This window comes from Colletotrichum godetiae (genome assembly GCF_030913485.1).
Source record: "Colletotrichum godetiae strain CBS 193.32 chromosome Unknown BDP55scaffold_3, whole genome shotgun sequence".
NCBI lineage: Eukaryota > Fungi > Ascomycota > Sordariomycetes > Glomerellales > Glomerellaceae > Colletotrichum > Colletotrichum godetiae.
In genome coordinates this window covers 676067-703055 of record NW_026851251.1, presented here as the reverse complement: position 1 = coordinate 703055, position 26989 = coordinate 676067, and the positions used below count along the sequence as shown (strand labels likewise).

Here is a 26989-nt window from a genome sequence, read left to right as displayed (position 1 = left end):
CGTCGGCTAACTTGACCTCAAACTCGGACTTAATCGAAACTAGCTTGACACTCGAGCTTGCGCTTCCATTTCCTTCTTGGATTCCGACTCTGGCTTCTCCTCCGACGGTGATCAAGCCGCTCGCTATTCCTTCCGCAGCAATCTCGACAACTCCGAATCGAGTACGATGCCGAAGATGGCCTTTTGACCTTTAAGATGCCCGAAACACGCGTCCATACCGACTTCGCTGCCTCAATCTGCCACAGGGTTACTGGTGCGGCCGAGCCTCTCATCGAGGACTTCCGATCCAGGGGTACCCCCGATATCGAGCTGAAGGGCAAGTCGAAATCGCGATCCAAGAAGGTTCTTGACATTGCCTGGGGTCGTTTCCCCCTCGAGACGAACCCTCCTATTGTCGCCGAGGTTGCCTACTCCCACCCCAGCGGACCCCAGGACCTCGAAATCCTGAAGGTCTGCCAGGGATATCTGGAGGGCACGCGCGGTCGTCGCAGAATCCGGACTGTCCTCGGCTTCAAGATCTACTGCCCTACTAACCCAACCAGCAATTTCGAGGCCATCCTGGACCATCTCGACGAGTGCTTCGCCGGCGTCTAGGTGATGCAGCCAGACGGCTTCGCGAAGATTTTGATGGACTGGAAACCGTTCAGCGCCGATGCGAGCTTGTCGCTCTACTTCTCCGACATGGTCAGGGATACGTCGGACGTTCCTCACGGACAGGTTCGCCAGTGGTGAGAAAGTTCCCGTCCCCCGTCGTTCCAACTCGGCCGCTCTCGCCAGAGGTCGGCCGTGACTACCAATCTTTCCAGCGGAGCTGTGCTAACTAGCTCTTTCCAGTTTCGACTCCCATGAACACTCCCACGACGATCTCGCAAACATCCACATTCCATTCAGCGAGCTTCGAGACATGCTTAGAGTCGCCATCGCCACCGCCATCCAGGACCGCGATATCCCTCACGACGGTGATGAGTCGGAGGAGGAGGCAGATATGGCAGACGGAGATATTGATGGCGTGCGAACGCGACACTCAGAAGTTTGCTGGGGTTGGACCCCAAATACAATCACCGCTGCGATAAGTCCATACTATCGATTATGAGCATGATCAGCACACATCCATAGACGAGGAACATCTCCCATTAACTCCTTATGACGCCAGCTCGCGCAAGTCCTTCAACACGTTCCTGATCAACCAGACGATGAACTTTGTGCAGGCCGTCATCGACACGACGCGGCGGTACTGGGGCGTTTTGACGGTCGAAGACGGGTCTCGGGGCGCTGTACGCATTTTTGTGTAGTTTAGTTTTTCCGTGCGGTTTTATTTCATGTGTATTTTGTTATCCCCCCCTTTGAATTTGACTTCTTCAGCCACACGAGATTTTGACGGTGCTAAATAGCCATCTAAGTCGACCCCATGGATTATCCTTATCGTCCCCAAACCTCCCACAGCCCAGATCTCCCCCTCCCCTTCCATCGCCTTACTTGCCGCTTGACATCTTGCTCGTTAGCGACGACCCGGTCAGCTCGCCGTTACACACAGGCATCTTGTCCGCGGATCTCGCACCAGGCGCGATGCTAGCCAGATCGCACACCGGCATCTCGGTACACAAATCGACCACGCTGCGGGTCGTCATCTTCATCCAGCCAGACCATATCCCGGCTGCTGCTCTACCCCTCCCCCGGGACGCCTGTGCTCTGTCCGCCTCGGCCAAGTCTCCCTCGGCGAAATCAGCCCCGACGCACTTAACCCAGAAGTAGGGGTCCCGGTCGACGCCCTCTAGCACCTCTGTCACGAAACAGGGATGGTATCAGCACTTGTCAAGCATCTTGCCACGTGCTTTCTCACGTGGATATCACATTCTCTTAGTCTATAGACTGCTCTCATGTGCTCATTCCAGATGGGTTACTTCAAGCCACTTTAACCCACTTCATATGACCATTGCTGCGTGCCATAACTCGTGACAACCTCTGCATCAGCAAACAGGAACGCGCGCTGGTTAGGGCTGTCGCGCATGAGGGGTAGCGACTGGCCGTTGCCGTTGTCATCGTCGTCTCAGGAGCTGCGACTGGTCACCGCCGCCTGTTTGTAAATCTTGCGCACCTCGCCCATGGTCATGTCCGCGAGCAGGGCGGCGTCGGAGCGGGCGTCGAGGACGAAGAGAGACTTGAGCTGTGCGGCGAGGTCCTCCTCGCCGGCCTCGACGTAGCAGTCTATCTCGGAAACGACCTGGACTCGGATCTTGTCGAGGAGGGTGGGCCACTGCGCGTCGGTGGCCGGGCCGTAGGCGGTGCGGTAGATGGTGAAGCCCCAGCCGCGGTAGTATTCGCTCACGTCATCCCCGGCGGTCCACAAGGTGCCGTCCGGGGCGCGAAATGAACTCTTGAGGGTTACGGTTAGTTTGGAGCTGGCCATTGTGTGTGTGTGTGTGTGTGTGTGTGTGTGTGACAGTGACTGTGATTGATGTGTGTGCGGGGTGTTGGGTGGGATTGTGAGCCGGACAAGGCTTGGCCGATGCTGTTCTGGAATCAGGAGACTGAAATGGCGGCTGCTGCCTATACTAGTTTGAGCGGGCCTCTTCTCCAACCTTCACGATCTCGTTATATACGTGAGATATGTTTGTTTCCATCCACATATACTCAACCAAAGAGCGCAGGGACTGTGCAGCGCCTTCCACACTTAGGGCCTTGGTAGTTCGGTTATACTTATCCACCAAGGCCTCAAGGAAATTAGGTTTTTCGTACAGCCCGGTGTACCCGCTGTACGGCGCGGTGATGTTCACAGTGCTGTCATCAGGAGACGACACAATGACATATCCGGCCTCTGTCCTCTCGTCGTTATAGACTTGCTCAATGACGACCTCTCCTGCGAACTTCTTCACAGCTTCATCCCCGACCAGAGGATCGTTGAAGATAAACGGACTGCTCAAATCCAGTAGTACCGCGGCAATAAGGCAGAACAAGACGCTGTACTGTGCTTGGTCAAGCGTCTCGGGGTGAGCGATCTGATGCGATTCTCGCAAGAGACGAGGGCCGACGTACGCCGTGACGCCCTTGACTTCCTTGTCCCAAGGGTCTCGCTTCTTGTGATTCTGGATGCCGGAGACGAGCGTTTGGAATCTCGAGTGCATGAAATGGTGCTTCGCCGTCGTCGCCTCACAATCCCAACGATCACCAAGCTGATCCGCGAGCGCGGTAGCGTTCGGTTCCGGCGAGAAGACGTGCAAGAACTCCATCTCGTTCCCCAACACATCAGGCGGTCCCCCCCAGGCCCGCGCGAGCCATGAGCGCTGCCTCGATGCCCAAAGGTCCGTCGTGGCCCGGATGGATCTGCTTCGTCTTGGCATTCGTCGTCTGGAAGGCCACGAGCCCGCCCGAGCTCGACGCCGCGACCCCCATGGCGGACGCGATGATCTCGGCGTCCCAATCGAGGAGGTTGCCCACTGCTGCCGCGGCGGCAAGTCGCCCGTTGATGGTCGGGTTGTGAAAGCCGCGCTCGTCTTCTACCGAGGCTCCCAATGCGAGACCGATGCGCGCGCAGACTTCGTAGCCTGCGGCGAGGGCGGTGAGGAAGTCCTCGCCGGTGGTGGCTGTGTTCGAGGTGGAGGCGTAGACTAGTAGAGCGGGCAGGACGGAGGAGGACGGGTGTGCGTTCAGAACGACGTGCTCGACTTGGAATGCTCCGGCTGCAATGCCGTTGAGGTACATTGCGCCGAAGATTGTGGTTTCCGTGCCGTCGATGGCTGCGACTGATTGGGGTCCTCCGTTGCCGTGGATAGAGGTGAGTGCCTCGGCTGACGATTTGTAGACGGGTCGGACCATGCCGGTCAGCATGGCGGTGACAGTATCAAGTAAGAGGATTGGGAGAGAGCCTTATAGTTTCTTTGGCAGCGCTTTGGAGGTGAGGCTAGCCGCGAACCTCGCAAGGTCTATCGTGTAGTTTCCGGAGGCCATGGTGGTTAAACTTTTGCTGGATTCGGAAAGAGAAGTATTACACCCAGATGAATGACTACAAACCAGGGTTATTCAGTCTCTTCATAAAGAAACTCAAGAAAAGATTTAAAAGCAGAATCGACAACCTTCGTGTCGTTCATTATACGTGATGTTAGACGATGATAAGATTGCTCCACAGGCCTGGAGTCGTAGTCGGAGTTTTGCCGCAGCACCCGCTCGAAGACGGTGAATCTCCGCTGTCAGATGGTTTACCAGATGGCACACTTGAACTATACTTCCCTGGATCGACGTTGATTGTTCTTGTGAGATACGCTTAGTATGAGTATGTTTGTTTGACGTAACTCTCCGGGAACCTAAGTTTTCGCGTTGTGTCACTGGGCAGTCCCACCTCCTGCTATATGCTCGTCATTTGCACAAAGGTCCCCGAGGCTCTCACAAATCATGTAAAGCAGACGTGAGTAATCTCCTATCCTCCACTTCTTCATATCGTCCAATAGACTGGCAAAGTCTAGAAGAACCCGTTGCGCGGAACGAAGCCCACCCAGGCACCTTTCGTTGCGCATGGAGACAGGGCCTCCCAGCCGGATAAAGTCCGCAGCTGCGTTAACTGTCTCGCTGCTTGATAACTCATCAACTTTATCAGACAGACCCTCGGTGCCGAGGGACTTCCAGTCAACGTTGCCGAGCAGCTCAAACTCGTTGGCACAGCCGCTGTTATCATTCTTTTCCGAGGGCGAGGTGAGAAGATACAAGGCTAGCACGAGGGCAGCGCTGAACAAATTCTTGGAAGCCGAGAATGATCCACCGTCTTGAGTTCGTCGCCGGGATGTGGCCCTGAAAGCTTGCGCCGCGTGAAGACAGCCTCGCCTCGCTGCCGGGGTCTGGGTCCAGATCCTGATCTTGGGTATGGCGTTCTTCGCAGCTTCAACGCCGCTCCTCCCTGCTGCTTCTTCGAGAAGACAATAATCTGTCGTCAGTATGATGCCCATCCAGTTCCATGTGACTAGGCAGTCGGAGCCAATATCTTCCATCACAGGTCCATAGACCTTCATCATTTCCAATAATAGTTCTGTGTTTTTTCTTGCCTTTTCTTCTAGAGCGAAGCACTTCCAAGGGGTATAGTGACATCTGGCCAGCGTTTCGTCGTCGCAGGTGGAGAGGTAAGTGCGGTGGTTGTCGTAGATCCGTAGAAGGGATGATATAAGCATGGCATTCATGGAGAGGTGCTCAACAGGCTCCTGGAGAACCGGAAGCTCCGCTTCTCCACGAAGGAGGGAGAAGCGTGGGTGTGCGGCTAGTGAGTCTAGGTTTACGAGTCGATTCCACGCACTGGCCGTCGTTGCTTGGAAGAGCCTAACATCGCATGGAAGGAACAGATTGATGTTCCCCGTGCAGATGATCGGCCCTGGCGAAAAATGATCCGAGAACCAAGCGTCAACCAGTATCAGTAGGACGATAATTCTTCGAAGCGGCGTAGTCAGTAATTTTTGTTCATGCGTACTAGATCCACTACATCAGAAGATCTCACCGTTTAGTCGTTTCGATCCGACTCCATGCTATCCAATCCTCATCTTCTTTGGTTGTAGTTTCAAGCGCATGAGCTAGGTTGTTTTGCATCCCAGAATCAAAGAGACCGTGTTGCCGTGCTGCCTTATATTAGGTAAGTCTCTTATCTATGAGAAAGTTCGCGATGAAATTACCTACTGTAAGAGTGTTGATGTATAGCAGTCGCATTTGATCGGAGGATGAAGTTCCCTGGCTTACATGTTAGGCCATAGCTGGAGTAGAAGGGAATAGTGATACTCTTACTCCGTTAAGGATGAAGAGGGCAGACACAAGGCCCGAGGTCGCAAACATGCACATTTTCTGCTCTAGGCTAGTATCGGCAAAGGAGTTGGCGATGACTTCCGAGTATACCCGGTCTAGGACAAACTGCTCAATGGTGGATGGTTTGTTTCAGTATTGAAAAAGAAACCAAAAAGGCAAGGGGACGACTCACCGGGAAGGCAATGGAACCAAATGCTGCAGCCTCCTCCGTACTCAAGTAAGTGAGACCCAGTAAACAAATAACGCAAACAAGTGTGGAAGGTGTGTTGTCGACGCAGAAAGTCGACAAATGTATCACCGGAAAAGTTGGGTGAAACGTCCTCTTGTACTGCTCCAGACCCAAGCTCAGAAGTTCATGGTAGTTGCTACACGTTCGACAATAGTTGGGCATCTGTTGCGGCTGCAATGAGCCGGGGACAGACGAAGACGTAGCGTTGTTCTTGGAGGAGAGGCCCGATGTAGTGCAGGTACAGCGTGAGCCTGCGCTGTAACTGGTTAAGGGCTGTAGTTTCTCAAACAGCATGTTCATGGTGTTAACGCCGTGATGCTGTGTGCTTCCACTGGAGCTATTCTTCTTGCATGCCGGAGCTTGCGAGAAGAGGTTTCGGTCCGTCCGAGATGCTATGTCACGCCACAGAGTGGACATCATGGGAGTAACTCGACATGGCCTGGCCGGCCATAGACTTCGTAGCTTTTCACACTTTGACTGTACAGTTCCGGACTGTGGCTCCAATTCTAGAGTATTATCAGGAGTTGGCAAATCAATTATTAGGTTTGTGAGAAAGATTTGAGAATCAAAAACGTCACAAGTTTGCGACCGCGGAAGAGTTGCGACTCCTCTCAATAGTTGCATGGCTCCAAGGGCAACATCACTTTGGTATCCAGACCCAGATGCCCAGAAGTTCAACCCATCGCCTGTCTGGTTAGGAAATATGTTGTTGTTGTTGTTGTTGTTGTTGTATTTAACGCCGTGGCGGCCGGGCTAGAGCCCTTACCGCAGACCTCCCGAAGGGTATATGGCGTGGAGGGCCGTGAGCCAAGGCTACCTACTCTACAGTACGTCGTCTCTTTACATCGTCCTCCAAATCATGCCTTGTGGCCACTACGCGTTCTGTCTGTCCCCGGTTCCCGCTGGTGCCCCAGTTTCATTCTTTCCCAAATCGTCCCTTGGAATCGGGAGGTTCTTTGTAGTCCGCACTCACATCTACGTAGGTGTGGATGCTGCTACCGCAGACAGATCTTCTGGAAGAAGTCCGTCACGCGGAGAAAGGCCTCGAAGCCTCGTGGGTCGGTGATTAATCTCTTGAAGTAGGCCTCGAGAGATCCCATAGGGCCTATGGGCTCGGGCATACTGCGAGAGTGGAGGGTCGGCCACCGTTGCCTCCTCGCCAGCGTTAGTCGACAGTAGACCAGGTGGTCCACGTCTTTCGCCTCTCCACAAGAGCACATCATTAGAGCGTCGTCGTGGTTGAAACGTCGGTGATATTGCTCGAAGTCCCCGTGACCCGATCGTGCCGCCAGCAGGTGATGTAACGTAGCCCGCGGCAAGGCCAGTTCAGGAGGGCTGGACAGAGCTGCCTCAAGCCCCAAGTCCGCGTACCGCGGCCTTCGCTCTTTATACCACCATCTCCTGTGCTGGCTTTGTAATTTTTCCCTTGCAAGCCGCTTGATGCCCGCTAGTGTTGCCATTTGACCCATCCGCGCCGGCAGTGTCGTTCCTTCTTTGGCCAGCCGGTCCGCGGCCTCGTTTCCTTCGATGCCCTGGTGTCCCGGGGACCAGTGCGTCCGTATATCAAATATCCTGGCCGCTTCTTGGATTTCGAGGAACGCGTCTTGTGACGAGTCCGGCGCCTTGCCGCGGATGCCTTGTATAACGCTGGTGTTGTCGATACATATGTGGATTGGATGACCGCGATTGGTGAGCAGAGCCCTTCTGAGGCCGGTTCGCGCCCCTTCGACCTCGGCGTCGAACACTTCTGCTAGTCCGAGTCGGCCGCACCCTTGTGCTATGCGTTTGGAGTCTCGGTAGATGACGAAGCCGTACCCCACGGCTCCGTTCGTCGCCCTGGAGCCGTCCGAGAAGACGATCATATGGCTTTCCGGTACTGTCTTTAGCCAGCGCTCGAAAGCTTTCGCAGCCTCTTCTTTGCATTGAACTACTATCTGATCCTGTGAGCTTGGCAGGTACTGTGATTGAAGGAACGCTGGTCTTCCGCATCTTGGCAGAAGTTCAGCCGTCCGTTGTAGTCTCGTCTGTTGCTGTCCCTGCTGGGAGAGCCGCGCGACTAGCGGGTGTCGGCGATCAATCCTCTGTAGTCGGACTGCGGCCCGTAAGCGGACGCCCTCTAAGGCGACTTTGGCTGACGGTAAGCCGGCGTCTCGGAGGAGGCTACTGGTTGGCGTTGTCCTCCAGACAGGCAGAACGGCCCTTGCTGCCGCTGTAATGACGCTGTCGATCTTCTGCACGAGCCCCTTTTGGCCTGTGTTGACGGGTCTTCCTTGGAGAGGCGGATTCGTGTCTGTCTCCGCTTGGCGTCTCGAAGCCGGCTTCGTGATACCTGCGTACCATGTTTCGGCGCCGAAGAGCGCGATCGGCAGTACGCAGGAGACGACGGCTTTTCGCACGGCGGCCGCTGGGAGTCCCCTCTTTGTGTTCGTAAGCTGTCTCAGATGTTGAGCTGCCCTCTTTGCTGCAGCTACTTTTGCGTCGACATGGTGCCGGAAGGACAGTCTCTTGTCGAACCAGACACCCAGCCAGCGTACAGGTTTCGTCGAGGCCTTGACCACCAAATCCCCCGCCCGGACCTCTGGCAGCTCCGCTGGCTGGCCGTGCTTCCTAGTAAAGTGGATGACCTCGCACTTGCTCGGGTCAAAGGAGACCTTGTTCTCCAAGCCCCATCTGAGAATGCCGGCTGCGCTTCGGTTGAGTATTGCGACGTTGCTCTCCAGGGAGGGGCTGATGGCCAGAGTGGCGATGTCGTCCGCGTACCCGAATCGCGCGTTCGGGTCGTCTTCAAGTATCTCTGCGATGTAGAGCAGAAAGGCAATGGGAGATAGTGGTGACCCCTGAGGCAGCCCGCATGACAGCGGGAAGTACTCCGTTGTGCTTTCTTCCAGTCGGACTCTAGCGGTGCGGTTGCAGCAGAAGCTAAAGATCAGTCTGGTCAGGCCATGTGGCCATCCCTGCTGACGCAGTCTAATGACGAGCCGGTTCCGAAGGACGGAGTCGAACGCCCCTTTTACGTCCATAGTCAGAAGTGTCGCCGTGAGTCCTTTTAGGAGGGCCATCTCGATGTCGTGGGTGAGGCAGGTCGTCAGATCGACGGCTGACCTGCCTTGTAGAGCCCCGATCTGTTGCGGACTGATGATGCGCTCGACAATCGCCAGGGACGCCATCCTTCTGGCTATCAGTCGCTCTAGTCCCTTGCCCAGGCACGAGAGGAGCGCGATCGGCCGCCAGGACCCGGGCTTGGAGGCATCCCTGCCGGCCTTCTGGATCATGACCACCTCAGCTCTGCGGAAGGGCAGAGGAAAGTGGCCGGCCCGCATACAGGACTGGAATAGCTGCCTGACCGGTTCCGAGATGACATCCCAGCATGCCTGGAGGAGGCGTGTTGTGATGCCGTCCACACCAGGGGTCGTTGTCTTTGTTAAGGTGGCCGTCTTCACTTCTTCTCCGCTAACATTGTCCTGCCAAGTAATCGCTCGCCTCGGGACGACGGGTACGTCAAACGGGTCACCCGGTGCGTCATCTTCCGCACTAAACCTGTCGAGAAGGGCTCCCCGAAGCGCTTGAGCCTTTTCGTTAGTATCCTCGATCGTCTGGTTGTCCACAACCAATGGGGGTGCTCTGGTCAGTAGGCTCGCCTTCCGCCAACCCATGATCTGGTACAGGTCCCGGTCTGAAGCGACTCCATCGATCTTTCCGGCCCAGTATGCTCGCTTAGCCTTCCTCACCGTGCTCAGGAACGCCTTTCGTTTCTCCATTAGATAAAGGTGCGCATCTTGCTCCGTCTCCCAGGCTTGTTGGTTGCGGGCAGCACGGTATGCTCTGTGGGCCTCTGCGCATTCCTCCGTCCACCAAGCCGCGCCTTTACCATGTTTTCCTCTCTTCTTGCCGACCGCCTCAATGGCTCGGGAGAAGAGCTCGACGATGTGACTTGCCTGCCCGTCCAGGTCTTCCGGAGTAGGTTGATCCCCCAGATTGGGCATCGCAGCTAGCCCCCCTTCGATCAGGTCTCTCAGCCGAGGCAGCGCCGAGTCGGGCACTGACAGTGGCCGTGGCTGCGGGTGGCCCTCTCCCTGTGACACTGGGCGTTTGAGTAGTGGTATGACGGCCACGATGGCCTCGTGGTCAGCTCCCGGGTGTAGCTGTGGGCTGACCTGCGCGTGCGCAAAAGGGATATTAGAGAAAGCCAGGTCCAGGACATGTCCGCAATCCTGGGTTGCCACCCCAACTTCGCTGATAAGAGAGAGATTGTGGCCGTCTGCCCAGCCTGCGATGTCATCTCCCCGGTTCCCGTTCCTCGTCCCGGGCTCCCAAGAGTAGTGATGCGCGTTGAAGTCACCCGCGATCAAAGCTCGCTCCGGGGGTTTGAGTTCTAGCAGTATCCCTGTTGTGCGGCTGTGGGGGTCGCGGGGTTGTCTGTACACGTTGACGATAGTCGTCGTTTTGTCGACCACCAGCCACAGTACGTCTCTCGTGTGGACAGGCCTCTGCTGCTCCACCGTCATCCCTATCCCTTTGCGTGTGTAGGTCAATACTCTTGGTCTGGTTCCTTCGCTGTCCCAGAAGTCGACCGGGACGAAAGAGTCGAAACCCGGGTGCGTGTTCAGTTGCACGTTTCCGTCCTTCCAGCCCGTCCAGGGTTCCTGGACGAGGACCACATCTATCTGAGCCTCCCAGCAGAGCTGCAGGAAAGCCGTGTGCGCCGGGGAGATCTTTCCGACGTTGCCCTGCGCAACGCGTAGCATCCGTGGGGTCGCCGCTCTCGGCTTACGTCTCCGAGTCGAGTTCGAGGTGGGTGTAGGCATTCGCGACGTTGTAGTTTGGCTTCTGTGCTGCCCGTTGGCTCCTGCTTGGCATGGGTAGCACGGGACGGTCGATGGAGGTGTTGTCGGGGGAGTCTTCGCCTTCGCCTTCGTCCGCCTCGTCTTCATCCATGCTGCTGCTGTCAGTGCTTCCGTCACCGAGGCAAACGATCGAGCTTGCGGAGGGCGTTCTCGTGCGCGCGCGCTTGGCGCCGGGTTGCTGGTTCTGGCTGGTGGAGGTAGGGACGCCTGCCGCCTCCTGGCTACTGTCGGATCGAGTAGCCTTGTACAGAGTGTCCGATGCTTTCTGGCCGGCCTTCCGGATCCGAGCCCGCTCCTTTCGACCGGGAAGGGAGACGACGCCGTTTACGGCCGAGGGCCTCGCTGGGCAGTCTGTGTGGCTGGCTTGGAAGGGGCCGCAGCAGTTGGCACATTGGGGCCTGGCCATGCAGGGTCCCGTTTCGTGTGAATCGGAAGGTCTTCCGCAGTTGCTGCAGATCGGTCGTCGTCCGCAGAACCGGTTGGAGTGGTAGCCCTGGCAGCCGGGGTCGTGTCGGATGAGCGTCCTTCGTTTCTTGACGGGCAGAGATCTGCCGCTTTGGTTGAAGAGCCTGAAGGGCGTGACCTCTGATGTGAATGATATGAGCCAAGATATTTCGTTCGTGACTGGGTTGGGCCCAAGGCGGGACGGTCGAGCAAGGACAGGCTTCTGTCCTGTCTGTGCGAAGACCTCATCTTCAACGAGTGTGGCTGGGTCCAGGACGTCCCCGCCAATGCTGTGTAGTTTTGTTGGGCATCGCGGCACAACGTAAGTGTACCACTTGATAGGCGTCTCGACCTGGTGGGCGCCGAGGCATTCCGCCAGCTTTGCCTTACTTGCAAGTAGTCTTTCCTGTATTTGCTTGTTTCGCGGCTTCAGAGAGTAACCTGTGCTGATATGGTAGACGTGGGGAAGGTCCGCTAGCCCCAGGCCAACGGCCTTACAGACGATCTGTCGTACGGCGAACGGTGCGATCTTCCGAGCGGCCGCTAAGCTTTCTTCCGGGACGCGGGCAAAGATGCGGAGGTCCTCCTTCGGCTGCGCCTGCGGCTGATCCTCGGCGGGGAGTGTGGCCTTCGGGCGGGCAGAGCTCTGGCAGCTCTGGCCGCTCCGGGTCGCCGCAGTGGTGTTGCCCGCCATCGGTGCGACGACAGCCGCCCAACTCCGGGCCGCTATTGGGCTTGTCTCGTGATTGATCAGTCTCTTGAGGGTTTGAATGACATAGGCAGTGGCTTCTTTCGCGATCTGCTTTCTAGAACCGTCAAAGCTGGCGACAACGCTGTCGACGGACCGTGCAATGGTCAGAAAGACGTCTTTCCGTGCCTCGTACTGTCTAGCTTCTTCTGCAAGGGCTGTCAAGACGGACCCTGTGGCAGATCCGCTCGGAGCAGATGCGGTAGAGGCTGCGGGCCCCTCGGCCGAGGTAGGGGCGTCGGTGGTGGCATCAAGCTGGCTTCCCGTTAGGCTGGGCCGGGTCGGCTGTGCCTCGGCGTCGCGGCGTCGCTTAGCTCTTGAGGTGGGGTTCGGCTCCGGAGGTGTCCCGGAGCCTGGTTCGGGGTCGGCTTGGTCGGCCGACATCAGTCCGGTGCCCGACGGCGGCTGTGAGGCCATCGCGGATGCGGGCTCCGGCAAGGGGAGGTGAAGAGTTTTCGGCTGTTAGTAATTTGGTGGTAGGCTCACTCATTCACTAACAGCAGATGCCAAGAAAAATTAGGCGAGAGGGAAGTTGAGTTTTGTGGTTAGGAAATATGCTCCATGAATTCTCCAATAGAGGGAGAGGATCAGGGTCGGTTGAATGGTCGAGGGCCATGAAATTAGGAATTTCATCTCCGAGCCCGTCTCGTTCATGCAGCCTACTGCATGTTGAGTCTTGCTGTCTTGGGCCAGCGCAGTCGGTGACCGGCTCTCCAGCTTCACTCAACGGGGATGAAAGGGTTGAATTGGGTCCGGCAGCGACATCGGCCGATGCGTGAGCTCGACAATGACGGACCATGACGTCCCTGATGGTTGAAGATGCCATAATTAGCCCAAAACCTCAGTTAAGTTCGGCTTGAGAATACTACCGTCGGGCAAAATGCTTTCCGCACACGGCACATTTGAAAGGTCGCTCTCCCGTGTCTAGATAGATGGTCAGTGGTCATCTCGCTGAGAGAAGACATTTACAGAGAGGACAATGAACTCACGTGTTCGCTGGTGTCTCTTGAAATGCTGGAACTTGGTAAAAGTTCGGTCGCATACGGAGCATTTAGCAATCATTTTGTGATCCGGGAGAATCAATCGGCCCAGAAAGAAAGCTGGTACTGCTGATGGAAAGAGTGCAATTGCCAACTTGCTTCAATACCCGGAGCATCGTCTTGAGTACCTTCACGAACATATCTTTGTTTCACTAGCCAAAAAGGGTGTAAATTTGCCGAAACCTGGGGAACATGCGGGAGACGGGGGCGGGCCGGAGATCCCGGCGCCGTAGCTCACGGACACACGGACTTGACGGACTTGCGACCTGCAACCATGTCCGACTCCGCTGACAAACTCTTTGATCTAAGTGGACGAGCCACATTCAAGCACACCGCAATTGTCGGGGCCAGTCAGCCGTCGTTGTAATGTAGTGCGGACTGCCTCGAGAGCCATGACTAGCAACAGTAAGCAGTAGCCAGTTCGACACAGGCGGCCAGAAAATTCCCTGGAGGATATGTCAGGACATGAAGATATCGGAGCAACACCCTCAAGCGTTATGATCATGGAGAAGTTGAGCCCCCAGCCACGCTGCAGCTGTCAAAGGCATGGCCAATCCACCTTCATATGAGATTCTTGAAGCTCGTCAGGTAGGATGAATGACCCAATCAAAGCTCGAATGTCTCTAGCTTCCTGTAGGAGGGACCGCTTACGACTTTCCGATCAGAAGGGTAGCATCTGTGAGTGTGAAAGAACATCACATACTCCGTAGAGTCTAACATGGAGCCCTGTAACACACGCAGCCTTTTGGACCAAATGAACTTTGTATGGGGTCTGCCCGTGCTGCCTCCAAGGGCTCTTGGCGAGGGACCCTCGAACGCCTTGTACACCCCGTATGTGGCTCTCCTCAACTTTTACCGCGTGTGGCTCCAGTGTCGTAATTGGCTGACTCCGCTGGAATGTGGCTTCAATGTGGCTCTGCCGTGGTCAACTCTCAATAGAGGGAACGATGTGAGCGACATCAAGGGTTGCGCTTCAGGGCAGACTAAGGAGCCACATGTGGTCGAGCCAAACTGGACAGAATAGATACTCTCGAGACACGGAGATGGCGGGCTACTGTATCCCTGTGGAGTGCTGAGGCAATGATTCTCATCTTACTATAAAGTACAGTTGCTCGCCGCGAGACGTAATCGCTTTGAAGGAGCAACCAGTCAAGCAACTGAGCACTGCCATTAGACTCCTCTATTTAATTTGCCTGGGAATGCCACAACAACCAAAATGGCCAGGGCTGCCGATTTCGCTGCTGCATCACGTCCATTCAGGGCAGATGTCGAGATCCACGATGTCGAGGTTGAAGGAGTAATCCCGAAAGAGCTAGACGGCACTTTCTACAGAGTAAGCCCATCTTTTAACACCATTTAACCCCGACCTTCTTCTCATCTTCCGTCTAACTACTTCTCAGGTGGTTCAAGACCAGTATTCCGACGGGTCCTATTACGAAAATGGGTCCAAGACCGTCCCTTTTGACGGAGATGGAAGCGTCAGCGCCTTCCGGATCAAAGACGGGAAAGTCTCTTTCCAACAGAAATATGTCTTGACAGAGCGTCTGGTTGCGGAGCGAAAGGCCGGTCGATCCCTCTTCGGGATCAACAAGAACCCCTTCACCCACCACCCGTGCGTACGTGCCGTCGTCGATACTTCGGCCAACACCAATGTTGTAGTGCATGCCAACAAACTGCTGGCGGTGAGCGAGGGTGGGCCGGCATACGAGCTCGATCCCAGTAAGTTCGACTCTAAGCTATGTGTGAAGGGTTGGTTGCTGAGATTTCAAAACCATTAGACGGCCTACGAACCATTGGACACGCACCGTTTCCGGAGACTCATCCCACCAAGGCGTTCACGGCGCACCCTCATGTGAGTTTACAGGATTCAACTTCAAGTTTTGGTACTGATGTTATGCTAGGTTGATCCCGAGACGGGTGACATGATTGCTTTTGGCTACGAAACCGAAGGACTGGACAGCCCAAATGTAAGATTAAAGATGGTGACTTCCAATTTGATCATTTACAGCAACTGAAACATCTATAGATCTCAATCTACATCATCAACAAAGATGGCAAGCTCACATATCAACGAGATATCGAATTCTACCCTACTGGGGGATGTTCCATGACTGCGCGATTGTACGAGCACACCCGAGAAACCATGCATTGTCTCGTCACTAACATTGACAGACGCGAAACTACATTGTCCTCACTCGTATGCCCTTCACGATTGACCTCAAAGACCTAGAGAAGCCAGGAAATCATCAGTGGTGAGACTGGTCCTCAGAACTACTTGAGAATCGAAGCTTACGCTCAGTAGGTACTATGATGAGGAGTGTCCCGCGTATTTTGGACTGGTGCCACGCGACCTTAATAAGCCAGTTCGCTGGTTCAAGTATCACAATTCGATGCCGATTCATACGGGCGCATCTTGGGAGGAAGACGGGAAGGTGTAAGTATTGCAACCGCGGCTCCGATATAACAGCTGACAGCCGATGAAAGGTACTTCGATACGACTCTTGCTTCGCACAATGGGCTCAGTTTTCTCCGTAAGTGATATCTGACCATAAGACTCTATGGGTCGTTTTTGGCTTACAGATACAATCACAGCGAGCCGCCACGGCCCCAAACCTGAGCCAAAGGACGTTGCGGTCAACCACGTCAAGTTCTGCATCGACCCCAACAACAGCGAATCCGACGTACTCCCGGACCCAGGTAGGAAGAGATCAAGCGATACCCAGTGAGGATATGAAATACTGAGAAATGTTCAGAGATTGTACTTCGCGGCCCTTGCGAGTTCCCAAGAATCGACGAAAGGTTCCTCATGAGCAAGAGTAAGTAGGCATGCCACAGCTGCGGTACCAGCATTGCACTAACGAACACGAACAATCACCTGGCTCGATTGCTTCAACCCAAATGAAGATCCCACCCGCCAGCTCTTCCAAGGCCTCAACACTTTGGCTCGCGTCGACTACGAAACGGGCGAGGTCGAGTACTTCTCGCCCGGCCCCAACTGCCTGGTTCAGGAACCGGCTTTCAGCCCCAGACACCCTGATGCGCCGGAGGCCGATGGGTTCCTCATCACCATGGTGGATAACATGGAGCTTGGCAGGAATGAGTTGGTAAGTTGAAGAAGCACAGTGTCCCCAAGCTGTCCAGCAATGGTAATCTCATCCCTTTGGCAGATAATTCAAGACACGCGCGATTTCCAAACGGCTGTCGCCAAGGTCATCCTGCCTTTCCGTGAGCACTATCTGAAAATCTAGCCTTATTGGCGCCACGATAACTGACTGTCCTAGGTCTTCGTTCCGCTGTACATGGAAATTGGGTTGATTCGACGAGGATCGCGGATGCCGAGCCGTACGAGGTGCAGTCTTTCAGGGACCTCTACCCCCATATTCCGACAGTTGGGCCCGATTCGGGCAGCAAGGTCAACGAGGCGTCCAAGATATGATATTCTGAGAGAGTTTTGTATACATATGGCTAGTCTATCACAAATTGGCACTGGCCTTCTCGAGTAGAAGTGAAGTAAAATGAATAAAGAAGATGAGTGGTTGCAACATGCAAAGACTTGGATGGAGTGAGCGATTGGTTGAAGGTGTGTGAGTCACAGCTCCACAACTGTGTGGAATAGGTATTATTTGCAAAACCGTTAAAGTTTTCATCAACAAGCCTGAGCACAATAGCTCAGGGGTAGAGCGCTGGGCTCATAACCCAGAGGTCCCTGGATCGAAACCAGGTTGTGCTAGATAATCTTTTGCGTCTTGCAGCGATGTGTTCTTTTTCGACGAGACTGTCATATTTCTTTTGTTTTGGCTCAATCAACACTGTTGGGGGGTGCAGTCTCTATCTTTTGAACGCTGAAGTGTTGCTTAGTCAGTATATTTCACTTGTCCGGCGACATCGGGACTCACGTCCGTGTATTCGGACAACTTGCCATTTCACCAATTAGTGGTCCATGAGTGTATGGGCGGAGGCTTGACGAATTGCGCAACACGTTCGGGAAGGTGAAGAAGGTATTCGAGTTCCATGAGCTCTAAGACTTTTACTTTACAATTGGTAGTACATACACACTTTCTATCTTTACAATGCCTTCTCTCGCTGGCCAACAACACGGTCAAAGCTGTCAAACGCCATCGTCATCGAGTGTCTTCCACCAGTCTTGCCTCTCAGCTGCTCGTCAAAGTTCAAGACCTCCTTGAAAGGCACCTTGGCCACAATCTCCACCGTCCTCGCCAACGACTTCTTGCCCCTCAGCGAAGCTACAATCTCGTACGGGTCGGGCGGTGAGTAGATGCTGCTCACGTCGATCCGCGAGCTTGACTCGGCGGACTTGTCGTTGACCTCCAGCACGTGCCCACCGGCTCCTGAGCTGATGTCGTGCTGCACCAAGCCCGCGACCGCCTCGGGACAGCTGATGTGTAGGAGCATGACGGGCTCGAGGACGCCGACGGCATTCCGTGAGATGTGCGCCTCGCGGAGTGCTTCGCGCACGGCGCGAGATGCTGCGCCGGCGAAGTGGCCGCCGGATGGGCTCTCGGCGGCTGCGGCGTCGACGGTAATGGTGATGTGGCAGCCCTGAACCGGGGAACCGCGGCGCGGGCCGCGAGCCACGGCTGCGACGGCGCCGTTGATGAGCTGTTGTCGCGCTTCTTCAGGGTCGAATGAGATGTTGCCCTCTTCAGGGAGATCGATGATGACGTGGATCATGTTCCCGTCGCGTTCGATAGTTGGCTCGAGTGCGGCTTGGCGGTGGTGGTCTTCCAGAGGTTCCAGAGTTGCGGTACATGATACCTTGCCGGACTTGCTTGCGACGACCCTGTCGAATATAACGTGATGCGGCCCGATGGAAGATGTGAGGCACTCCTTGTAGTCGACCTCGATCGGGCCGAAGTCGGCTTGGACCTTGGGGTTCTGCTTGAGGTTATAGACGGCGATATCCAGATGTAGTTTTCCCATACCCTGCAGGATGAACTGTTCCGTCTTCTCGTCGCGGCTCCATCTTAAGCTGGGATCTTCTCGTGACGCATCATCGAGCGCGATTTCTAGCTCCTTGGAAGCCGTGGGTCCGAGGGGATCAATCGCGAGGAAAGCTACGGGTGGAGGAATTTCCGGTGGCCTGATCTGGATATGCTTGAGGGCGTCCGGAATCTGTTTCTGAGCGACAGTCGCAAGTAGCGTGTCACCCGTACGAGCCTTCTTCAGACCTTTGATAGCGCCAATCTGGCCCGTGGCGAGGTGCTGTATGTCTTCCGTCTTTTCCGCGGATATCTGCAACAAGCCGAATGGCCTCTCTGAAAGCTGGGTATGCGTGTTCCAGGTGGACGAGTTTTTGTGAAGTTCGCCAAAGTAGACTCGCACGAAGCTCAAAATACCCTCTTTGGGGTGATTAAAGACCTTGAAGACGGAGGCGACTGCTGCCACGCGCTGCTGGCCTGGCTTCTTGTTCGAGCTCTGATCGAGTAGAGAAACGAGATTGTGCTTCGCCGGCCCCGCGCGAATCTCAAGGTCAGGTCGTTCATCAGGACTGGGAAGGTAGTCAACGATGGCGTCCATTAGGGGCTCGACACCGATGTGCCGGAAGCTGGCACCTGCTAGAACGGGAATGACATTTCCGTCGCCACTGCGGATAGCGCTTCGGACGCTGTCTTTCAACATCTTCCCTGTGATCTTGTTTGGATCGTCCGCAAACAGGTCCATGATGGACTCATCCCATTCAGCGAGGCCTTCAGTGAGCCGCTCTCGAGCTGTCTCAATCTCATCAAGGAGATAGTTGCCCTTGAGCACCTCTTGAAGTTCCGCGAACTCGTACTTCGTCTTCTGTTTCTCTGCCTTCCACCGATATCCAACTCTGTCAATGATGTCGATGACACCGACAAACTGTTCGCCATCCCACCACGGGATTTGGCATACAAGTGGCCATCCATTCAGACGCGACCCAATCTCCAAAACGGATTTGCGGAATGACGCGCCGTCTCGGTCGAGCTTGTTGACAAAGACGATGCGAGGAATCTTATGGTCATGTGCCGAAGCCCACACTCTCTCCGTGTGAGCCTCTACGCCCTTGACTGAGTCGATGATGCACACAGCCCCATCGAGAACGGGGAGGCACCTGTCCACCTCAAATCTGAAGTCTTGATGACCCGGTGTGTCGATGAGATTGATCGTTTTAGGTGTTACGCCTGGCGCGCACTCCTCACGAAGGGGCCAGTTGAAAGTGATGGCTGCCGACTGAATTGTGATACCTCGTTCCCGCTCCAGGTCGAGGAAGTCAGTTACTGTATTTCCTGCATCGACGTCTACAGTGTTGCGGTCAGCCGGGGGGCCTTGGTACATTCACCAGCCGCCGCTGCAATTCTCATCCATTTTCGCGACAGCGAATGTCTATGTGAAGAAGATGAATGCACGATGAAGTGATTCGTACATACCTCCGACACGGCGTGTCACGCCGCTATAATACAACATGCGCTCAGTCGTTGTGGTTTTGCCCTAAGAATGATTCAGCCATTTTGTCACTCAAGCTCGAAAACGACTGAGTACGCACAGCATCGACATGGGCAATGATTCCGATGTTTCTTATATCCTTGATAGGAGACCGATGTTTCGATTGCACCGGAGGTGTGTGCATTGACCTTCGAAAGCTCACGATCCCAGCGAAATAAGACCGCCCTGGCAACCGGCCGACATGGCCTTGCCTGGGCACTGAAGCTCGAAAAACTAGCATGACTAGATCATGAAATGCGCGTTTTGGTCGCACAAAATATGAACGGAAAAGGGTTTGATGAACTCCAATTACATTTTAAAATGCAATGAGGTAAATGCGAACAACAACTAGTCGTCGTAAACTTCGCGACATCAGATCATGGATGAAGCTGTTCAGGATCTGATGGCATGAGAGCTCTCTCATCGACTGCACTTTCACTTTGATCAGTCGGCAATCAACCAATCCGCGCAGCAGTTATTCATACATCCATGTATTCCACGTTGGGAAGGCGGTCAACAAAGCTTTGGCTCGTTCCTGCCAGAGCGGATGTCAGTGTCAAGTCAGTGACCTCCCTCAGGAAAGAGGCTGGGTGTGTGGCTGGTGCTAGCTGCTGCAACCTGAGGGTACCTCTGATGTGCGCTTGCTACGTGTACAAGTACCGGGTAGATATACTTGCTCCGTCAAGTATCCACCAGCACACTCCTTCTATCTGCCAGGAGCTTCAGGAGCCAAACAGTTACGGACCTTGACTCGTCAGCCTCTTGTCCGGACGTCACACCTTGCACCCACCTTGCTTCTTCTTCACACCCACACCCACATCACAACACATCTTTCTTCCAAACCTGCGATATCCAGCTGCCTGTCCGCTTCATCCACGTCAACTTCTCTTCTTCTTCTCTCACCCACCTCGCTCGTCCTCCGCCATCGAAACTACGTCCAATCCCGACAGTACCGCAATCTACAACTCGCCAAAATGGAGCTCTCCGACGCCTTGTATGTGGTCCCTTGTCTTCGCGATGCGGTAGCTATCTCGTAGCTATTCTGCGCATGCGCAAAAAGCTAATCAGGCGTCACTCGCATCAGCCGTATTGTCAACTTGGCCACCGCGACTATCATGGTCCTCGGCGGCATTGCCCAATTCTTCAACTTCAACTTGTACGTCGTATCCGATTCCTCCGACGGACCTCCCCTGTCTACGACATCGATTTGCGCGCGCGCACGGATTCTTCGTGCGACAGCCAACCCCCTTCATCGTGACAGAGGAGACATGTGGTGGAATGGCAACTCAAGGACTCTATACTGACAACTCTGCCCGTGTAGCCAGGGTATCATTGTTGGCGCCTACGTGATCATCTTCGGTCTCTGTAAGCACCCGCACCCTCCTGAAGCTTGCGTAGAACGCATTCTTGTTCGTGACATGGCTAATGCGATTTGACTAGGCACCGCCTTGCTCGGTAATTGACGACGATTCCTCCACCTTCGAAGCTCCTCTAACAGAATCCCAGAGTTCCAAATCCCTCCCCAAGTCTCCCGCTACGCCTCATTCCTCTTCTCGTTCGTTGGCCGTGGTGTTTGTAAGTCTAGAAGCCCTGTCGCCCGTCTTGCAGCCGATCCACATTGGTTCTAATGCAACCTTCTCCTCCCAGTCTACATCTTCATCGGTTCCATCCTTCTCTCCGACGGCGTCTTCAAGATCATTGCCGGCTCTATTGTCGGCCTCATTGGCGTCGCCTACGTCGTCCTCGAGTTTGTTCCCCAGATCGAGCCGCCAGCCAACATGCGCGAGGCCGACGGTGGCTGGGGCGCAGAGCAGGTGTAAGCTAGCAGCCCCTTTTCAACCACACAAAGAAACCAAATTTCATCTCGGATGCCTTTTGCACTCTCCCAACATTGAAACCGTTGGAAGAGGGGAAAAGGCACGGATTCTTTCCCCCGTTTTACAATTCGCGAAACAAGACAATGAACCGGATTTGCTGAGGCTTTTTTTTCTTTCGAAACTCAAGATACTGAAAAGAGACGGGGAACTCGACATCGCGCAAACGATCACGACAATCAATCCTCAGCTTCACCCATGAGAATGGGGAAGAGAAAGAGCGAGAAGAGAAGCGATCAAAAAGGAACGACAGTGTGGGAAATTTCGACGAGAAGTTCCCTTATGTTTGGCCCCACCAGGCAGGCTGTATATTGTGTGTATTCACCACTGTAAGGCAGGAATGATGTGAGTGTGTGTTGTGTAGGGAAAGAGCATATGCTTCATTGCGTTTCGACTGTACGACGGAAGACTGTGCCAGGTCTAGTGGCACCTTGTATGACTTTTTTCTTAGATGGTGTAAAGGAGAAAGGGAGGCCGGGAAAAGTAGGGTATTGTTTGGGATTCGCAATGGCTAGTCGTAACAGACCTGATTTTTGCCCTCCAGAAGCTTTGCCCACACTGTCTAACATTTGTGATGTAATTGCGGGCGATACATACTGATGTGATGTCCATGTTGCTCACTTATGGGATATGGTCCGCGTGGGAGAATGTCAGTACCACTGTTGGGTTGAAACTGTAAGCAACTAAACGTGCGAGCAAAGTAAATTGCTTCAGCTTTTGATATTTCGACGCGCAGACTTCTGATGGGAAAAGGGGCTCCTACGCCCAGCATCCAAGGACGCCTTTACCATGCCAGTTTTTGTCCCTCTCCATACCTTGGAGCACGAAAATATCTTTGTCTCCCCGAATGCCTCTCACATCTCCTACTAAACACTTTCCGAATGGTTCGGTATCTCTCAATAAAACACCACTGAAATACACATCCCCCCTAAACAACAAAACTCCTAGCTTTCAAACCCCCCATCTTTGTCCATTCCGCACGCGATGTCCATTTTGTAATTCATTCGGTTGTTGTAAACGGAAGAGAACGCCCTTTTGGTGAACTGTAGCAAAATACCCTGTAAAAGAAAGATGCCATTTTTTCGGAATGGGCGCCAGAATGCGTTCCCAAAAACAATCATCCTCTCCCATTTTGTGTGAGGCCAGACCCTGTCCGTTTTTGTTTTTCTCGTTCGCCCTTTGTGAAGCCAAAAAGTAGAAGAAAAGCTTCAACCTGCTTTGGTGATGGAAAGACGGCCCCAGACGACCGCTTCGCATAAAAAGGAACTCCAAGCCATGATGTGTGTGCCCATACTGTACCCGATAAACTCAAGTGTCCGATGATCCCGTGGTTCGTTTGTATCGTGATGGAACTTTCATTAGTTTCCCATATCCGCTAGTTCCTTCTCCTTCGCTGCCAGCATCTCCCTCATTCGTTCAGCTTCCCGAATCAGTGCTGCCCTCTTCTCTGCCTTGACTCTTTCGTTTTCTGGCCTAAACCCTGGGTTGCTCGTCTGACTGCTTGGTCCAGGCGACGGAAGAGGTGTCATGTGAGCATTCGAGTAGGATCCTGGACTCGGTGCGGAGGCGGCCGGTGACATGGCAGATCGGGCGTAGTGTTCCGCGGCATCATCACTGCCTGAATGGTAGGCCGGGCTGTCATCTGCCGTTGTAGGATTGAGGATTGACTTGATGGACGATAATCGTTTCGACGTATCTGGTCCACCATCACCGGAAGGGTTTCCTTCCGCAGAGAGTGACCTTTTCCTCGATGGAGACAAGAAAGAACCGGGTGACAAAGAGGGTTGGCGTTCTCCCATGGCAGCGAGCGAAGTGATCGGAGCAAGGCGATTATCGTCGCTTAGCGATCCTGGATAGGGGTTCGTAGTTCGGGAACTCGAAGACTGATACGCGGCCAAGTCATGCGAGGGCAACGGCGAGCCCTGTCGATTCGGACGCATCAGTGGATCTGGAAGCATGGTGGTAGGATTCTCTTCCCGACGTCGAAAGCCCAAATTGATGGATCCGTCCTCGTTCATCGTGCCCCTTTCCGGGCTTCCCTCTGGTGCCACGCTGTGCGTCTCCGAGCCCTCCAACATCTCTTCTGTCCATTCGCCACCAAACGAGGATGGTATGACTCGTTTCCTTCTCTTGATAATCGACTTCTTCATGGTCACAGGCCGGTGAACACCATGAAGTTTGTAGTAGAGACCTGTTTACGTCAGCATGTTGAAATTTCTCCAGAAAAGACGGCACGTACCGCAGGCATTGCAGATCGTGTGGCCACTTTCGTCTCGTCTCCATAGCGGGGTGATGGTAGTGCCGCAATTTTGGCAGGCGATCACAACCGTGTGATTCGGGTTTTGTGCTTGCCGGATTTGCAGTGCGGCGATGTCGACAGGAGCAACAGGGTCGTCCACAACCATCGGTTCACCTTGAGATTGACTAGACGAACCGCCACCGCCGCCACCACCACCACCACAACCTTGCCCCTGAACGTTCAAATGGGCGGACTTTGATACTCGGTTGTTGTACGCGGGACATCCACTGCAGCCTTCTGCACCACCGGTACCGTTACACTTTCCACCGCCTGGGCAGGTACCTGACGGAGCCTGTTCTTCGGTAACATACGTCGGAGCGGGAGCACTGAGATATTTCGGACCTGGGCCTGGCGCTGGCGCAATCTTTGGGGGAGCCGTCCGCGGTGCTGCAGCAACCAGATGCGGGGGTTTCTTGAGGTTAGTTGGGCGTGAAGCGTTTCTCGCCTTCTGATACAGGCCACAGGCGTTGCATATCGTCGTTCCCTGGGGAGATCTCCTCCACAAAGGTGTTCGTGTTGTACCGCAATTGCTGTAGCTGGTCAGCATCCTGTCCAAGGCGGGTTGGAAAGGAGCTCATCACTCTCTTACCTGCAAACTTGACCCGTCTGACCTGAAGAAGACGTTGTCGCTGTTGACGGTGCCGGGCTGGGTCTCGGTTCCGATCTCACGTCCTTCGGGGATCCATCACTGGACACTGAGACCGGACTCCTGGCCTGTGACCTTGACATGGCGTCGCTCGACGGACTACGTCGAGAATTTGGCCGCAGGGTCGGTGGTCCCTCGAGACCTACTGGACTAGGGCCTCTCGCCTGGTCCACGGCAGCGTACTGCCCTCCTTCGCGGGCCTTGGGGGACATTCGTCGAGATGGAAGAGCGGTTCGGATGGTCGAGAGGGGTTGTTTCGCCGTCCCCTGTACCGCCGACGACATGCCATCGGCCATAGCCATTCGTGGAGAGCGATGTTTCGGTCGAGGTGGGATGTACTAGCCGTAGTTTGGTGTTGCAAGCAGCAGAAGACGTGTACTAGTCGAGGCGAAGTGTAAGAGGACCTTGACGAGTAGGAAAAGGGGGTATCGAGTAGGTTGATTTTATGACTTCGTTAGGCAGGCACAATGCTTGGCCCGGAGAAAGGAAACGGCTTCGGAGGAGGAAGGAGATAACTAGCGGCGAGACGGTCGTAGTATGGCGTATAAAGAAGGAGGGAGAGAAGTAGGGCCCGAGTCAAACTTAGACAACCCCACCACGGTGCAAAGGTGGTTCGACGGTCGGCAGTCCGGAGGAAGAGAGGGTCAGGGAATGGAATTGCCCCGTCCTCGAGTAAACGACAACGTCAAGAAGTGGCTATGGAAGACCGGCTGACGGAGCAAGAAGGCGGAATCGGAGGCCGGGGGAAGGAAGCAAGCACCAGAGAGGGTCGCCACCGTTGATCCAGGGCAACAGAGGTCCTCTAGTTGTCGATGCCTCTTTACGGGGTACACAGTGTGGTGTGAGAGGCTAAGGGGCCTACTGTACGCCAGGGGTCGGTTTCTGCTACAGCCCGGATTCGGTTTCTCTTGCTTTACCAATGAGAAGGGGGGTGTGAGGGTTGCAGAAGAGGTGAGAGAGAGAGAGAGAGCGTACGGGAGCCTAGGAAGGTAATAATGGTGATTTCGAGTGCATGCTGAGGAGAAAACAACGGGCGTTGCTGGCGTTGACAGACATGTAAGAGCCCCTCGTCGACGGGAAGGGCAGCGAGTTCCTCTAGAGGGTTCACCGGGCGGTGAGAGAGGTATCGGCGGGTGTTTGGTAGGTAGGCTTTGGGGGGACACCAAGGTAGTTAGGTGGGAAAGGGGGGTGGCAGGTTGCTTGATGTCAAGAAGCAAGCCAGAATTCTGGAACAGTGGAAGCCAGACTGGAAGCGTAGTGAACCTGTGTTGATCTTGGACAGGGGCGGGTGTTGGTCTAGTCTAGACTTAAGTGTGTACGGATACTGCGTAGGGCGGCGATGATGTGAGGGACGAGGAGGAACCGCGGCGCTGGAGATGCGTGAGGTGGTGGCAGAAAATCACGAGAACAGGCTGGACAGCCCACGCTACGGCTCCTGCCTGCGACTAAACTGCTGCGTCCGCGTCTGGGCTCTCCTCTCTCGCTTCCCAATGACGAGTGACGGACGACAAATGGGGGAAAATCGGAGCCCAGGTGCTGGGTCACCGAGGGTGATCTGGGCTGAGAGGTCACGGATTACAACAGGTTGTCGCTGATTGGCCGTAAGGAGGAATGTCGCTAAGGCACAACGACAAGGGTGACAGGGGGGGCTTCGATACCTTTGAATCCACCCGCTGGCCGAAAAGTCCACCTTGTTGCGTCCAACATCGCGGCATTGATGACACTTGGGTCCAAGAGACTTTTTTTTTTCTTTCTCTTCCTCCATTTCTTCATGGATGGGACTCATTTCTTTCTACACAGTAGGTATCAACTTGTCACGGTTTCCGCGTTTGACCGGAGACTATCCCTCGGGCTGTTTCGCCATCTGGCCTGCTGCCACAAGGCTACGTACCTCTTCATCCGTGAATCTTGTTTCGATATCTGGCCATATCTCACTCTCTCGATTGGAATCCTTTGACGAAAGCAGATCGTGACCAAGACACCACAACCAAGATCCCTCCAGACCAGTCACCAAACATCTGGACCACGATAGCGACAGGCAGGGGCCCTATGAGACGATAAGTACCCAGAACCCAGGTCTAGTCCCGAACAATACGGCGTAATTAGCCTTTCCCGGGCTGGCGTCGCCCAGACTTCCCTGCTGGTGCTGGCCGCTGGATGCTAGCAACTGGGTGCTAGGGGGGAAGACGCCGGTTCGCTGCGACTCCATCTAGCGGACGGTGGACACCCACCTCTGATTTGCTTGACTCTGGAATGGATCAATCGGCACGTCTGGCGAACATACGCCGTCTCCATGTCAATGCTGCGCCGAACCCTTGGAGGGGGGGGTCCTTCGCTGTCCACCCCGCGAAGGACGGAATTGGCGAAGAATTTGTTGCGGTAACCTTAAAGCCGAGCGTGACGGCCCTGCCTAGCGCAGCATTGGGTTCGACTGACACGCGCGTGTTTGTGAACGTAGCACCAGTCAGGTAGTCCCATCAGGTCATCTTCCTGTCGTATTTCAGGACATGCTTCACCGACTGATACTGCAATGTGCTGACATCCCCTATGAGGCGTCGCGCGGCTCGTGTAAGAAGAAAGGATATCATCCTACCTTACCTATTCCTGTACGAGGAGGCGGTATGGCAG

General features: G+C 54.7%; 7 protein-coding genes and 1 non-coding gene across 8 annotated transcripts; 4 read left to right on the top strand and 4 right to left on the bottom strand.

The window, feature by feature from the left end:
* Positions 1-195: 195 nt before the first annotated feature.
* Positions 196-2152, top strand: BDP55DRAFT_747933 (uncharacterized protein; the record flags this gene model as incomplete). The annotated part of the gene is made up of 5 exons (XM_060580581.1): positions 196-450; positions 595-728; positions 835-1009; positions 1104-1274; positions 1363-2152. The coding sequence occupies 5 exons, from the start codon at positions 196-198 to the stop codon at positions 1750-1752; spliced, it is 1125 nt and encodes a 374-aa protein (XP_060435582.1). The 3' UTR covers positions 1753-2152.
* On the bottom strand, positions 2048-3825 carry BDP55DRAFT_626517 (uncharacterized protein; the record flags this gene model as incomplete). Its single annotated transcript, XM_060571641.1, has 3 exons — positions 2048-2399; positions 2554-3345; positions 3398-3825. The coding sequence occupies 3 exons, from the start codon at positions 3823-3825 to the stop codon at positions 2048-2050; spliced, it is 1572 nt and encodes a 523-aa protein (XP_060435581.1).
* Positions 3826-4316: 491 nt separating this feature from the next.
* BDP55DRAFT_710524 (uncharacterized protein) lies at positions 4317-5746 on the bottom strand (the record flags this gene model as incomplete). The annotated part of the gene is given in 3 exon segments (XM_060578157.1): positions 4317-5454; positions 5474-5595; positions 5650-5746. The coding sequence occupies 3 exon segments, from the start codon at positions 5677-5679 to the stop codon at positions 4317-4319; spliced, it is 1290 nt and encodes a 429-aa protein (XP_060435580.1). The 5' UTR covers positions 5680-5746.
* An 8185-nt stretch (positions 5747-13931) lies between these two features.
* BDP55DRAFT_763760 (carotenoid oxygenase) lies at positions 13932-16758 on the top strand. The gene is made up of 12 exons (XM_060580911.1): positions 13932-14410; positions 14478-14796; positions 14856-14929; positions 14979-15044; positions 15250-15329; positions 15380-15511; positions 15562-15608; positions 15670-15774; positions 15831-15893; positions 15982-16181; positions 16245-16302; positions 16359-16758. The coding sequence occupies exons 1-12, from the start codon at positions 14294-14296 to the stop codon at positions 16511-16513; spliced, it is 1416 nt and encodes a 471-aa protein (XP_060435579.1). The 5' UTR covers positions 13932-14293; the 3' UTR covers positions 16514-16758.
* On the top strand, positions 16736-16807 carry BDP55DRAFT_t44. The gene has a single exon. It is a non-coding gene; the product is annotated as a tRNA-Met (tRNA).
* A 219-nt stretch (positions 16808-17026) lies between these two features.
* BDP55DRAFT_644983 (translation elongation factor G) lies at positions 17027-20002 on the bottom strand. Its single transcript, XM_060573613.1, has 3 exons — positions 19604-20002; positions 19488-19548; positions 17027-19358 (listed from the first exon to the last, which is right to left on the bottom strand). Exons 1-3 carry the CDS (start codon positions 19781-19783, stop codon positions 17143-17145), a joined length of 2457 nt encoding a protein of 818 aa, XP_060435578.1. The 5' UTR covers positions 19784-20002; the 3' UTR covers positions 17027-17142.
* Positions 20003-20198: 196 nt separating this feature from the next.
* BDP55DRAFT_644979 (COPI associated protein) lies at positions 20199-21962 on the top strand. Its single transcript, XM_060573612.1, has 7 exons — positions 20199-20536; positions 20627-20698; positions 20864-20907; positions 20983-20997; positions 21049-21117; positions 21190-21358; positions 21547-21962. Exons 1-7 carry the CDS (start codon positions 20517-20519, stop codon positions 21551-21553), a joined length of 396 nt encoding a protein of 131 aa, XP_060435577.1. The 5' UTR covers positions 20199-20516; the 3' UTR covers positions 21554-21962.
* An 812-nt stretch (positions 21963-22774) lies between these two features.
* Positions 22775-24663, bottom strand: BDP55DRAFT_541078 (GATA zinc finger protein; the record flags this gene model as incomplete). The annotated part of the gene is made up of 3 exons (XM_060568179.1): positions 22775-23607; positions 23656-24245; positions 24305-24663. 3 exons carry the CDS (start codon positions 24661-24663, stop codon positions 22775-22777), a joined length of 1782 nt encoding a protein of 593 aa, XP_060435576.1.
* Positions 24664-26989: the final 2326 nt, after the last annotated feature.